At 46.7% G+C, this 15,586-nt stretch overlaps 1 protein-coding gene and 1 pseudogene across 2 annotated transcripts in view; one reads left to right on the top strand and one right to left on the bottom strand.

Annotated features, from left to right (window-relative positions):
* TESC (tescalcin) overlaps positions 1 to 15,586 on the bottom strand; it is a 70,844-nt gene that overhangs the window by 26,169 nt on the left and 29,089 nt on the right. For both annotated transcript variants that reach the window (XM_006890401.1, XM_006890400.1), the window contains exon 2: positions 9,170 to 9,239. In XM_006890401.1, coding sequence (XP_006890463.1) covers positions 9,170 to 9,239 — 70 coding nt within the window. The remainder of the gene's footprint in view (positions 1 to 9,169; positions 9,240 to 15,586) is intronic.
* Positions 12,166 to 15,335, top strand: LOC102855232 (annotated as a pseudogene).

Below are 15,586 nucleotides of genomic sequence, written 5' to 3' on the forward strand. Positions count from 1 at the left end.
GCTCTGAAATACGCCTCGATCACGGCGCTGTCTAATCAGGTTCCCTAACAGCCTGTGTAAGTACGCCCCAAGTATTCCATACGCCTGTTCCTGGATGCTGTCAGCCCCCCAGAAAGCTAATAGAAGTAAAAGTCACTGTCTAAGGCATTTACCAGTTCAACAGCACATCAACAGGAATAAAAAGTACAAGAAGTCATTACGGAGTTTTTTTCACTATCTCAACTTGAAGCTCTGGTGGCCTAGTGGCAAGAACTTGTGCTGAAATTCCAAAGGCAAGAGGTTCAAATCCACCAGCTGCTCTGTGGGAGAACAATGGACAGTCTCCTCCCATGTGATTTACTGCCTCTGAAAACCTGCGGGAGGGTCAGCTGTGGGTGGATTCTGATTCAAGAGCACACAACATCATCATCAAAACTTGTCGCTGCTGTACCGCTGGCCCGATACATCCCAATGGCCTGTGCCATCTACTCCACAGGGGATATTCACTGGCTGGTTTTTAGAAGCTGACGGCCAGGCCTTTCTTCCTAGTCTGCCTTTTGTCTAGAAGTTCTGCTGAAACCTGTTTGGCATCACAGCAACATAAAAGTCTCCACCAATGAATGGGTGGTGGCTAGGCAGGAGATGCACTGGCTGGGAATCGAACCCAGGTCTCTTGCATGAAAGGTGAAAATTATACCACTGAGCTACCCCTGCTTTCATCTAAACACTGGGTGGGAATCAAACCCAGGTCTTCTGCATAAAAGACAAGAATTCTACCACTGCGCCATCTTGGCTTCATCTAAACCCTTGCCATTTGCCTTCTAAGACATGTCCCCTGCTAGGAGGCCAGCCTGAGGCTAGGGGATGACGTCTGTGTAGGAGGTGCCAAAAAACACAGCCTCCATGAGCAGTGTCTCCTCAAGTGCTCTGCCCAGGAAACGCGGAGCTCGGCGCTTTGTGGGCAGGGTGGGCGCAGGAACCGACACGGATTCAATTCAGGGATCCTTGTCAAGAAAAGAGGCACAGCTTAACAAATAAAAACAAGCAACAGGGAGGAAGAGGGAAGTGTGAGACACTGCAGGCATGAAGATGAATAAGAGCAAAATGCACTGAAGAGCTGAATGAAAAAGTAATTTGTCAACTTTCACTCAAATGACAATTTTAAAGCAGTTCCCCCCCCCCCCCAAAAAAAGCCAGCACTGGGCCTTTTTAGAGACCCAGGTGAACCTGGGCTCTGAAGCACAACCTGGGGGTAAAGTGGATAGGGAGGTAAAAGGGTCAAGGTGAGTCACCTGCAGACATTTCTAGAAAGAAAGAGATCATGCCCAACATGGAAAACAGTGTCTTAAAGCTAGAGATAATTGTGATTGGTTTTAAGCCAGTGGAGGTTAAAGCAAGGCTCAATCTAAGGAGCCCTGGTCTTAGAGCTCTTTACCCAAAAGCCAAGCTGATTCGATGGTTCAAAGCTCAGGACAGAGGGGCCGCCATTCCTGCACCAGCGTCTCCAAGGATTTAAGATGGGCAATCCCCTCTCATGCTCTATACAGCGCCAGAAACTCAAAGGAGGGTTGACGAGGAGCTGGTTCAGACTAGATGGCCATACGTGAGTGAGGCTGTAATAAAGGAGCTCTGGCAGTGCAGTGGTTTAAGCATCCGCCTGCTGAAAGGTGGGTCTGTGGTTTGAATCCACCAGCCACTGACTGCACGGAATAAAGCTGTGGCAGGCTGCTTCCATGATACGACAGCCTCAGAAAACCGAAGTCATAGTTCTGTTATCTTCCGATGTCAGGAGCCCTGGTGGCTCAGTGGGTAAAATGCCTCGTTATTAACCAAAAGGTCAGCAGTTCAAACCCACTGGCAGCCCCACTGAAGAACAATAAGGCAACTGGCCTCAGGAAGAGTAGTTTCGGAAACCCTATGGGGTGGTTCTGCTCTGTTCTTGAAGGTGGCTAGGAATCTGGGTCGACAATGGCAGTGTCTCCAGTTTCTGGTTTTCCTATCAACCTGACGGCCCTGGGTTTGGTGGCATCTGGTTAAAAGCTCAGCTGAAAGCTTAAGTGCTGACTGGAAGATCAGGGGTTTGTGCCTATACAAGGGACCCCAAGAGGGGGAAAAACCCAACTTTCTAATAAGCTCCAGGAGAAGACTACACCTAGGAAACAGGTATTGGACATTCTGCAGTCACTCGGGGTTGCGAGGAGCTGAAATGGATTTAAGAACATCCAACACCGGAATGCATTTACTGTAGCTTCAAATGCAGAAATGCAAACCTTTTAAAGTTAAAATGCAACGTAAAATTCAACTTCACTGCCACTGAGTTGGACCCTCCAGGGGGTTTTCAGGAGGCTGTGAATCGCATGGGAGGAGAGTGCTCACCTTTCACTGGTGGACTCAAACCACCAAAGGCACTGTCATGGGTCAGGAGATCCACTCCCTATGGACTACGCCCTCAGAGCTCCCCAGGTGCAACCAGCGGGTCTTATTACTGTGTGCATACAGCCTCCAAGGACTGGACAGCGCCTTCTGCGCTCCGGGTATCTGAAAGCCATCGCCAGGCTCCCGAGAAGCTCGAGGGCACCACAGCGTCACAGACTGATGCTCACCCAACCTTCTCGTAAGAGTGGAGCCAGCTTTCCTAAAGTCTCAAATTACAGAAGAAATTCATCCTTGAAATCCTATCCCAGCCCTGGGGTCCTCGGAAGTATCACCACCAGCATGACAGTGAGATGTTCCAGGCCATCCCAGCTCCTGTCCCATCTGCTGTCACTGCAGAGGCAGCGGGGCAGACATATGGGTGAGCCCCCATGTTCTCTTCGAGCGACCTACACACCTCCCACTGACCACACATCTCCACAACCTGTGAAACACCGGCCCTGATGCCACCAGGTGTTGGGCGGATGTCCCCATCCAGCCTAGAAGGGCCAGAAGGGGAGCTGAGTCCGCACAGATGGCCCGAGTCTCGGTGACTGTCCGAGGAGAGGCCTCCACTGTCCAATCCCAGCAGCTCTGGGACCACAGTCTGAAGGGGAGGCTGACACAAATAAGCCACCTGGGGGAGGGGGGCAGGTACTGTGATGGCCACCAGGGGATGAAGGCCAGGAAGGGCATTAGAGCCAGCCCAGGGGACCAAGACAGACGTCCCTAAAGCAGGAGCATGTCTGCCAAGACCTCAGGATGCGCTGGGGTCAGCCAGGCCGGGGTGTGGACGGAGTGGGGTGGGGAGGAGCAGAGCTTCAGGGAGAATGGCGGAGACTGGACAGGCAGCTTCTGGTTTGTGACCATCCGCACATCTCATTTATGTAAAACCAGTGGTTATGAACTACATTGCAAAAAGCCCTCAAGAGCAAAAAATAGCAGTCCACAGAATCTAAGAAACAGGCTGTAGTGAGTTCTGATGGGGTAGTCCTCAGGGAGTCGCCCTGCTAAGCTCACCCACACCTCCCATCCACTGGGAGGGCAGATGGGCAACCTCCTCCCATGGGATTTACAGCCTTGAAAACCCACTGGGGGTTCAGCTAGGAGTGAGTGGATGCTGACTCAGTGACAAGTTTGAGTGTTTTGACTTTGTGATGGGCATCGGACATTATTACCGTCATCACGTTATTAATAATGACATTCTCTTTCCAGCCTAGTCCCGGTACTGTGGCCCCCACAAAAAAGGGTGGTGAGAAGAAAAAAGGCCGTTCTGCCGTCAACAAAGTGGTGACCAGAGAGTCCACCATCAACATTCACAAGCACATCCATGGAGTGGGATTTAAGAAGCGTGTTCCTTGGGCACTGAAGGAGATCCAGAAATTTGCGCTGAAGGAGATGGGAACACCAGATGTTCGCATCGACACCAGGCTGAGCAAAGCTGTCTGGGCCAAAGGAATAAGGAATGCCCCATACTGCATCTGTGTACGGTTGTCCAGAAAACGTCATGAGGATGAAGATTCCCCAAGCAAGCAGTACATACTGGTTATCTATGTACCTGTCACCACTTCCAAAAATCTACAGACCGTCAATGTGGATGAAAACTAATAGCTTATTATCAAATAAAGTTATAAAATAGTCTTCAAGAAACAAAAACAAAAAACAATAATGACATTCATATAATGGTGTTAAAAATGCTTTCTCTGGTGGCCTAGTGGCAAGAAGATGCACTGCAATCCCAGAGGTGAGTGGTTCAAATCCACCAGATGCTCTGCGGGAGAAGGAGGGGCAATCTCCTCCTGTACCTGTTAGATGTGATTTGATGGTACACACACACACACACAAAATAATAAAAATTTTTTAAAAAATGCTTTCACATATCTGGAAGTACTTCTTTAATGTATTTTAAGATAGGATGGTGTGAATTTCATTCCCAAGTCTGTCTTTACATTGAATTTGTCTGAAGTTAGGTATTGAGAGCTCACCGCCATCAAGTCCACTCCGACTCACAGTGACCTCCCACTGCATCTTTGAGGCTGTAAATCTTTACAGGGGAAGATGCCAATCCTCCGCCTGCAGGGTGGCTGTGGATTCGAACTGCCGGCCTTTCATTCAAAAGCACAACACATAACCCACTACGTCAACAGAGCTCCTGGCGTTAGGTACAGCTGGTATCTAATGTCAGTCAGTCTTCCCGTTTTCATCACGGGAAGGCACTGAGGGCGGGTGGAGGAAAGGTAGGGGTGCTTGTGGCTAACGGGCCAATGGGGTGGGGAGGAATGGGCGTCTGCTGAGAGAACCCCCGTGCTCACCACTCTGGGGTCTCAAGACTCAGAGCCCAGTCATGGACCCGCAGCTCCCTGAAAGCCACCACTTGTGAGAAATGCAGTTTAGGACCTCACTCCATCAAACAATGCATTCTAATAACACTCTAGTGCTGGGGAAAGCACAAGGTCAGTGAAAGAGAGGAAGACCTTGAACTAGAAAGACTGACAGTTACTGTTAACAAATGGGCTTGAACATGGAGGTGGTGGTGAGCACGGTGCAGGGCAGAGCCCTGTCTTCAGAGTCCCTGTGAGTTGCAGTTGACTCAAAGTCACCTAATAACAGTTAAGAATCAGGCCATGCATGCAGCACATTCAAATCCCCAAAGCGCTGCTGTCCACCCGGACCGAGGCCACTGCTGCAGCCTGGACCTCAGATGCTGGAGTCAAGGGAGCTGCCAATCACACGTCCTCCCTCCTCCATGTCCAGCCAACCCCGGGCATGGGCACCTCAAGGTAGTGCCCTCACAACCTCCTCAACCAAGGAAGGTCACCCCGTTTACGCATCCCCAAGGAAGCCATGCCAGAGCCGAATCCTCCTGTGTGTCTAATCAACCTGTTACAGGGCTAAGGGCCAGTGTGCTGGATACAGGGGATTCCTGCTGCCATGCTGTCCACTCCCACTGTAAACTGCAGGGCGTGTCCAGCAGTAGTGGTCAGTCATAGGCACCCAGAGAAGAGAATGTATTTGTGAGTGAAACTCACCTTTTCGAATTTACACTTCTGGCCACTGTCAAACTGTGAGTGGCTCTACCCTCCCAGAATTTATATTTCTGGCTCTGGTGAATGTGATTGGCTTCCACTTGGGCACATGACCACATCAAAGCCAATGAGAAGACAGGCAGCTTTTCTGTTATGTGCATTCTCTGGTGCTTTTGTGATGCAAGCAGTTGACTGTTAACAGATCAGCGGGAGAAAGGTGTGGCTGGCTGCTTCTGTAAAGATGTACGATGGTCTGGAAACTCTGGGGCAGTTTCTGCCCTGTCCTGCCAAGTTGTTAGGCAACTTGCTCCACGGTGTTCATTTAATTCTCTCCTTGCCAAGCATGGTGGATGAGCTGCTCAGAGTTCAAGATTTAAGGGCTGATTACCATTGATGCCACCTTGGACAAAATGAAATCGAAACCCAAGGCTCCATGAGCCTTGAGCCTCAGAATCTGAGCTCTTCGCACAGAAGAGAATACAACACTCTGGGTTAACAAGATGCTTTTGTTCCAACAGACAATAGAAAGAGGATATTTAAAAGCCGTTTCCCATAAGATTTAGGTGAAATCTAATCTGTTTACTAAGAACATTCTCCTGATCAATGAGAGAGGACTGTCTGCTTGTAACCTTCCACCTTGACTGGTGATTTTTTTTTGTATTTATAATAAAATAATGATTTTTTAATAATATATATTTTTCTCAGCATATTCTTCCCATTTTTTCCACATCCATTCATTGTTGTACATTTTCCTTCCTGCTCACTCCTCCCTCAGTTCATTTTTCTCTTTGAAAAGAAAGAAAAAAATTCTTTCATTGTTCTACAATCCCTCCCCAAGTCCACAGTCCAATTTACTATGCATTTCTTTTTCTGTAATCTTGTCATGAAAATATTATCTAATCCTATATGCCTTTTATACAGTTCACTCCTTGATCTGTTTAAATGCCATGTACATTATTATCCCCTCTTTTCTTAGGTTCCCCCAACCCCAATGTCAGTCCTGTTTTACAACAGTGGCACCATGTAGTATTTGTCCTTTTGTGACTGAGATACTTCATGTCCTCCAGGGTCACCCATTTTGTATAATATTTCATGAGTTCTTTGTTTTTCAATGCAGCATAGTATTCCATTGTGTGAATATACCACAGCTTCTCTATCCACTCATTTGTTGATGGGAACTTGGGTTGTTTCCAATTCTGCTACTGTTAACAAAGCAATAAACATGGGTGTGCATATATCTGCTTGGGTGGCAGTTATGGTCTCTTTAGGGTATATTCCCAGTAGTGGAACTGCTGGGTCAAATGGTATTTCTATTTTCAACATTTGGGTTCCAGTTTCTCCACAACCTCGTCAGCATTTGCTGCTTGCTGCTCTGCTGAATTTTGCTATTCTTACTGGGGTGAGATGATCTCTTACAGTTGTTTTGATTTGCATCTCTCTTAGAGATGGGATTTCGAACACTTCTTGTGTTTGTTGGCCATCTGAATGCCTTCTTTGGTGAAGTGTTGGTTCATATCCATATCCTGTGCCCATTTTTCAACTGAGCTGTTTATCTTATTCTGGCGTTGACTGGTGATTTTAAGAAGCTGTACCTGTTGGAGTATTTGTGCCAGAAAACTTCAAGATGGCTGGTGAGGTTGTGGAAAAACTGGAACCCTTTTTCACTTTGGTGGGAGTGTAAAATGGTGCAACCACTGTGGCACGCGGTATGGCGCTTTCTCAAAATGTTGCAAATAGAGATACCATTTGACCCAGCAATTCCACTACTGGGAATATACCCCAAAGAGACCATAACTGACATCCAAGCAGATATATGCACACCCATGTTTATCGCAGCTTTGTTCACAATAGTAAGGAGTTGGAAACAACCTAAGTGCCCATCAACAAACGAATGGGTAGAGAAGCTGTGGTATATTCACACTATGGAATATTATGCTGCATTGAAAAACAAGGAACTCATGCAATATTATTCAAAATGGGTGACCCTGGAGGACATTATGCTGAGTGAGGTATCTCAGTCACAAAAGGACAAATATTGCATGGTGCCACTGTTGTTAAACAGGACTGACCTTGGGGCTGGGGAGAGACTAAGTAAGATGGGTTCAATAATGTATACTGCATTGAAACAGATGAGGGAGAAAACTGTTTAAAAGGGATATGTGATTAGGTATTTTTGTCATGACAGGAGTCTAGAGCAATGGCTACATGGTGGAGTGGACCTGGGGAAGGGTTTGTAAAACAATGAAAGAATTTTTCTTTTACTTTTCCAAGAGGGTAGTATTCTGTGGGGGCGGCTTGGGAGGGAAGAAATGTACAACAATGAATGAATAGAAATCCAAAGTGTCTATAAATTTTTACTGAAATGAATAATAAATTTAAAGTTAAAAAAATTTAAAAAACAAAACAACTAAACTTCAAGATGCAAGCCTTGTCTGTAGCTACCTGGTGACAATCCACCTGCTGGCCAGGACTGCTAAGACGTCAAGGAGCATTAAAGATTAAGCACCCTTCTCCTAGTGAAAGGAATAAGTCATGGCTCTGGGGGCTAAGTCGTTTCAAGTACTTAAGCACCTGCACAGAAATATTCACTGCAGCCTTATACAATATTAAACACAAATGCCCCAAATCAGGTATAACCAGATATCCTTAAATAGGTAAATGGACAAACAAACTGTGATATATCCATACAATTGGGTATTATTTAGGAATTAAAATAAATTATGAAGACACGGAAATACCTGGAAGGGCTTCAGGGCACACTGGTAAAAGTAAGAAAGCAACCTGAAACTATGCTGTAAAATCTCAGCAATACTCAGACTCACTGATGTCTTGACTCAGAGTCAACTCGTAGGTGACCCTGCTGCAAGTTTTCAGAAGCTGTAAATCACATGGCAAGGGACTACCTGTCTTTCCACTAAAGAGCTCTTGGTGGATTCAAACCACCTACCTTTGGGTTGGCAGTGCAAGTCCTTACCCACTAGGCCACCAGTCCAAGTAGGTGACATTCTGGAAGAGGCAATGTTTGTGGAAACTGCAAACATCAGTGCTTGCCACCAACGGGGGTGGAGTGGGTAGAGGAATAAATGGGCAGAATCCAGGGAGTTTTCTGGCATGAAAGTCCTGGGCACAACTGTACAGTACACATGTGACATTTCTCAATTGTCAAAACCCATTCAGTGACACAATACAGAGAACCCCCGTGTAAACCTTGACTTCTGTTAATAACAGCATATCAGTATTGGCTTTTCGGCTATACAAACGTCCCCTATGACAGCAAGAAGTTAATCATAAGAGCAAATATAGGGAAAATGGTATATAGAAACGTTCTGTACTTCCTATCCTTCCCCTCCTCAAGCAAAAAATTGATCTTATAAAAGTAAGTCTATTAAAAAAACACAAACAATACAAAACACCAAAACTCCAAGTTTGGCTCAGGTAATGGGACAACCTATGGTTCCCTCCAGAGCCCCTGCCTTCCCACATCCCTGCTGACACAGTGACTCCAACTCCCAGCAGCCCTACAGGGCAGAGAGGAAATGTGTCCCAGGCTGCCCAGGAAGTGACCATTACGGAAGCAGATTCCCTCAGCTTTCTCCCGGGCAGTATGTGTGGATTCAAACCGCTCACCTTTGGGTTAGCAGTCAAGACCTTAACCAATGTGCCACCAGGGCTCCTCCCTCCCCACTCAGGGAAAGAGAAATCCCCACGGGTCTCAGATCCACCCAGAGCCCAAGCCCAGGGGCACATCTTACCGAATGGTGGGCTGGTCTCCACTCAGCTGCTTAAACCTCCGGTGGAGCTGCTCAATCTGGTCGGAGGAGACTGTGAAGAGGAGGAGAGAGAGAAAGACATTAAAACCACACAGGTGGCACTCCGAGATCAGACACACCAACACCCCACTGCCATCGAGGTGATTCTGACTTATAATACTCCACTGAGTGTCCAAGGCTTTAAAATCTTCATGTAAGCAGACTGGCTCATCTTTCTCCCATGGTATAGCTGATGGATTCGAACCACCAACCCTTCAGTGGACATCCCAAAACATAACATACTATACCACCAGGGCTCTTTTATCAGAGGGAGACTGTATGTATTCACTTCCTCCTCATCCCTACTTCAATAATGACTAGAGAGGACAGAAGGAAAATGGATGCCTTTGAGCTGTGGTGTTGGAGAAGAGTATAGACTGTACCATGGACTGGTAAGAGAACACACAGCTTCCCCCTGGAGAGGGTGAAGCCAGGTTTCTCCTTGGAGGCAAGGATTATGAAGCTTTGTCTGACATACTTTGGACAATGGTGCAAGGAGGGACCAACAAGTCCTCAGAAAAAGACGTCATGCTTGGGAGGGTGGAGGGACAGCACAGGAGAGGAAGACACCCTATGAGGTGGACTGAGTCAGTGACTTGAGTAACAGGGATGGGTGTGTCGGAGACAGTGAAATTGACACAGGAAAGAGCAGGGTTTAGGGCTGTTGTACCTAGAGTCGCTATGTGTCGCAGGCAACTCAATGGCATATAACAACATCATCATCACTCACTATGACACAACGGTGCTCTGGATTAAAAAGCAAAGGCCAAGTTTCCAGTTCTTCCTGGATTAAGCATTTTGATTCCCTTAACAACAATGCGGCCATTATTAATGACCGCGCTTCCGGAGATGGGACAAATGCCAACCAGGCTGTTTTCTCAACCTTTCTCCTTTCCACGGAAGTTGATCTTGTATCTGCTTGTCCCACTTTCTCCCTCCCTCACCTCAAGATGGACTGCCGGCAGCGGAAGAAAAGGCTTCAGTTAGCCACATGCTAGGAGGTGGACAGATGGGGCCAGGGGAAGGGTTTCAAGTAGGTGGTGAGAGGCCTGTGGTGGTGATGATAGAGGGATCCTAGGGGACCGAGGAGAAACAAAGACGAGCATTTAGCTTACTGTTTCTATGGATGCTGTCTCTGGATTCCTCTGCTAGATTGCAAACACCTAAGAATAGGAGAAGAGATTTTTCCTCCTGTTACTATTTTTGACACAAAGTCACTTCAAGACTGGGCACTGCGGGTCCTAGGTCTTAGGAGCTCTGGTGGTGCAGTCTGTAGGGAGATGTGTTGCTAATCCAAAGGTGGTGTTTCTTCAGCAGTTCAAATTCACCACCGGACCTTTGGGAGAAAGATGGGCAATCTCCTCCCGTGTGATTTACAGCCTCTGAAAACCCGCTGGCAGGTCAGCTCCAAGTCGTCCACTCTGATGGCAAAACACTGTGGTCTGTCAGCCAGAATATTCTACACTTAGATGCACCTTCTAACACCATCTTCCAAACAGCCCTGTGAGTAAATCAGGTGCCCCCTGCAAGCCTGGGGACCTGTGTAAGGACGAAGCCTGTCAGAGAAGGAAAACCCAAATATTTTCCATTAATAGAGAGTGACAGAAAAGGCGGTAAGATCACACCTCGCCAAAGGAAGAAAGCTTGTGAGATCCAGAAAAACAAGGCCTCCCTGTCAGTTTCTAGATTTGAGAATTTTCCCTAGAAAGCAAAGTGTCTCTTTTTTTATTTTTTTTTTTACAAGTCGTATGATTTTATTAAAGACACACCATTTCTTATTTGGCTTTCTGACTTTGTGCTTGTGCCTTCAGTACTTTCTCAACAATTCTTTGCTCCTTAATAACGAAAGCACACTTGATCCTGTCACGGACACACTTAGCACGCACGGAACTATCGAAAGCTCTGCTGATATGTTTTTGTTTTTTTTTGTTTTTGGTTTGGGTTTTTGGGGTGTTGTGTTTTTTTTTTTATAACCTCATGAGAAGTTTAGGTCTCACACCACAAACCCCTCTTAGTTGGCCCAGGCACACAGCACATGCAGACTTTGGTGCTTTCCAACCTTCTTGGTATAAAGGTACACAATTCTGTTAGCAGGGGTTCGGGACAGCCACGTTTTGTTGGAGGCTGTGCTGTGGGACAGCTGATGACGGTAGGTCAGACGCTGGACCACTGTGAATGCCTCTCCACAGCGTCTCCGGAAGAGAGAAGTCTCTTTCTTGTGGGCACAGACTCACCTGGGCCTGACTTCCCCGCCTGCCTGAACTGCTAAGCAGCATTGTCTCTTTGTCCCAAATAGCCTGGTGTTTAAGATCTGTAGATCTGATTCCTGGATACGAGATTCAGCTCCGAAAACACTTTCCAGGGCAGCGGCTGGGCTGGCAAAGGGTCGTCTCCCACCACCCCCCCTCAGCACTTCCCAGGCCTACGCAGTTCATCTCCTGACAGTCAATTCCCAGGACCAAGGGTCACCTCCACATCTGCTTACTCTGTTCATTTATTTGTTTTGGCCTCCGGCTTATGCTGTGAGCTCTTCAAGAATCTACAACTCTGGATACTCAAAACATGCCCTAAACAGAAACCTCTCATTGTGGGATCCAATCTGAGTCACCGTGACCCTGCAAGACACAGCAGAAGTGCCTTATCTTTCTACCGACGTGTGGCTGGTGGGTTCAAACTGCCAACCTTTGCATTATTACAGCAGAGCACTGCACCAAGCAGGTTCTGTCAGTCCTCCCTAAAACAAACTGTCATCAAGTCATTTCCAAATCACAGCAACCCTCCTGCAAATCTCTACTGGGGAGGCCTGTCCATCTTTCTCCCATGGAGCGCCTGGCTGACTCGAACTGCCGACCTTTCAGCTAGCAACCCAAAGAGAAACCATTCACTGTGACTGTCTCTACCTAGCAGCTATCTCTACCTCATGACACCCATGAAGGGACATGCCATTGGCCTCTTTCCTCAGGTAAGGACTCTGAAAGCTGGACGGACAGATAACCCCTGGGTGGTCATAGCCTTTCCAAAATAAAACACAGCTACAAAGATCTCACGTACGTCAGCATCACCACCCATCCATCAGGTTCTCTCACTGGGATAGTCCACGTGATGCATGAAGTTACACCACCCACGTTTCCAATCCTGGCAAAGTCCCTTGTGGTGGAAAGGTTTCAGTGGGGCTTCCAAACTAACACAGACTAGGAATAAAGGCCTGAAGATGACTAAAAAAAATAACAACAGCAGCCAATGAAAACGTGATGCCTCACGAAACAACGCTGATCAACTCGCTTGCTTTGGGCACCTCTGAAGGGATCGATTCCTGGAAGGGGACATTATGTTTGTTGGGGTGCCGTCGAGGGCCAGTGAGGGTGGTGTTCAGTGAAATGGACTGCGGTAATGGCTGGAATGACGGACTCGGAACGTGCAAAGGTGAGGGTGACAAGTTGTTTGTTGTTGCTACATATCATCAAGTCAACAACTCCTAGTGACATGAAACAACGAATCTGAACCTTGCCTGACCTGTGTCAGTCTCACAATCTCTGCACTCCTGGGGTCCATTGTTACAGGCACTGTGCCAATCCATCTTGTTGGACGACTGTTTCTCTAACCTTCTATTTTACCTAATACGGTATCTTCGTCTAAGGACTGTTCCCTTCTTACAACAAGTCCCAAGTGTGTGAGAACAAATCTCACCATCCTTGTCTCTAAGGAGCATCCCAGCTGGACTTCCTTCAACATGTATCTGTTCATTCTTTTGGAAGTTCAAGGGATATTCAGTACTCTTCTCCAACAGCACAATTCAAAGGCATAAATTCTTCAACATCACAATTTAAAGGCATTGATTCTTCTTCAGTCTTACTTATCCAATGCTCAACTTTCAGATGCACTGCAAGTAACCGAAAAGACCATGGCTTAGATCAGGTGCACCTTAGTCTTGGGACTCATATCACTGCTCTTTAGTATTTTGGAGTGTTCCTCAACAGCGTTCATTTCCCAATGCAGCACACCTTTTGACTTGTTGGCTGATACAACCACAGGTGTTTATTGTGGATCCAAGTAAAATAAAATCTCCGACAACAGAAACACATATTCCTATCACCGAAAGATAAGTAGAAGGATACTAACTGCAGTATTATTCGAGTCAACCCTAAACTGTAAATGCTCGTGAATGGCAGAACAGAGAATTGAATGGTGGTATATCCACACATGGAGCACTTGTGGCCTAGTGGCAAGAAGCTGCACTGCAATCCAGAAGGCATGTGGTTCGAGGCCACCAGCTGTTCCACAGGAGAATGATGGGCAATCTCCTCCCACACAATTAACTGCCTCTGAAAACCCTTATTAACATGTTGCCGCACACTTTTGTGCTTAGAAACACATTTTTTAAAATGTATTACCGTCATTTGTGGCAACGCGTTAAACAGTAAGGAAAAGAAACAGGAAATATGTGTAACTATATGGGTGAGTCTTAAAAAAATAATAAGTGAAAGATTAGTACCCACTTCATGAATGTATTTACACCAAGTTAAAAATCAGGCAAAAGTCAGGGCAGTGGTTGTCCTTCAGTGGGGAGTAGTAAGCTGAACGGGGCATGACAGCCAGGAGGGCTTCTGGGTGCTGTTCTATTTCTTAATGCACATACACATTGCCCAGGTATGTTCTGGAAAGTTCACTGAGCTGACCTATTTTGAGACTTTACTATGTTTCTCATATCTCAATAAAAAATTATTTTTGAAAGTTGGTAATTCCACATAGTAGGTATTTCTTCCAAAAAGAGATCAAAAGGAGCTCTAGTGGCCTAGAGGCAAGAAGCTGCACTGCAATCCTGAAGGTGTGCAGTTCGAATCCACCAGATGCTCCACTGGAGAAGGAGGGGCAATCTCCTCCTGTGCCAGTTGGATCTGACTCAACAGTACACAACAAGAAAAAAAAATAAAAGAAAATCTGCATATACAAAGGTAGGGATACATTAATAGACAAAAATGACACTGCCCTCAAATTGGAGCTGACTCTCCAGGGGGTTTTAAGAATCTCAAATGAAGAGACGGCTCATCTGTCTCCCTCAGAGAAGCTGGTGGATTCAAAGTGTCTGCCTCTGGGTTGAAAGAGCAACTCCTTACCCAGTAGTTCATCAGAGCCACACATACATAAATATGCTTTAAAACTAAAAGTCTGGGACTTGAGCCGATCTCTACTGCCACAGATGCTACACCTCGGCTTTCGTGACCAGACAGTGCATGTGTGGCATGTCCTTCTCATCCTCCGCCATGGCCTCGGCCAAAAAAATCACCCATAAGCATGTGACAGTCAGCTGTGGACACAGGCTGCTGCAACAACTGGGCACACAGTCGTGTTGGTAGACCAGACACAGGACATCCTGGCAAAATCTAAAAAGGGAACCGAGAAAAGTCCTAAGAAAGGGGCCAAGAAGCAGTTTGCAGAGGATCCCAAGGCTGCTGAGTTTGTTGAGAAGTCCCTGAGCAACATACAGACAAGCACGGATGCAGCATCCGTGGTCCACAGCACAGACCTGGTGCTGGAGGCCATTGCAGAGAACAAGGTGAAGAATGAGCTCTTCGCAACACTGGACGAGTTTGATGCTGAACACACAACCTTTGCCAGCAACGCTTCCTCTTTGCAAATTACAAGCATAACCAATGCCCACCACCAGACAAGATCGATTCGCCGGGCTCCACTTCTTCAACCCTGTGCCCGTAATGAAACTTGCGGAGGTCACTAAAACACCTTTGACCAGCCAGAAGACATCTGAATCTCCGGTAGATTTTAGCAAAGCCCAGGGTAGCATCCTGTTTCTTGCAAGCACACACCTGGCTTTATTGTCAATCGTCTGCTAGTGGCACACCTGGCGGAAGCCATCAGGTTATATGAACAAGGTGATGCATCCAAGGAAGACATTGACACTGCTATGAAATTGGGAGCCGGGGACCCCATTGGCCCATGTGGGCGTCTTGATTATGCTGGCTGGATACAACAAAGTTCATCTTGGATGGGTGGCATGAACTGGATGCCCAATCCCTTGCTTCAACCCAGCCCAGCCTTGAATAAACTGGTGGTAGAGAAGAAACTGGGCAAGAAGATCAGAGGAGGATTTTAGAAACAAAAATGACATGCAGCTTCTCTGGCTCCAGCAAAAACCCATGTAAGCTGTATCTCCAACTCCCCAAGGGCTCACTGCTCAGACATTTCCTCACACTGCAGTCTGTTCAGTGGCATTTTCATGATATTCTTTTCTGAAGTAATTATTTTACACTAATTATTAACAGCCTTTTGGAATCTTCTGTTCAGCTCTTTAGTATCTTGAATTCTTCCTTGTGCTTTGGCTTCTCTACGCTCCAGTGCAATCTT

This window comes from Elephantulus edwardii, unplaced genomic scaffold, assembly GCF_000299155.1.
Source record: "Elephantulus edwardii isolate Elephantulus edwardi_28Jun2011 unplaced genomic scaffold, EleEdw1.0 scaffold00089, whole genome shotgun sequence".
Classification (NCBI taxonomy): Eukaryota; Metazoa; Chordata; class Mammalia; order Macroscelidea; family Macroscelididae; genus Elephantulus; species Elephantulus edwardii.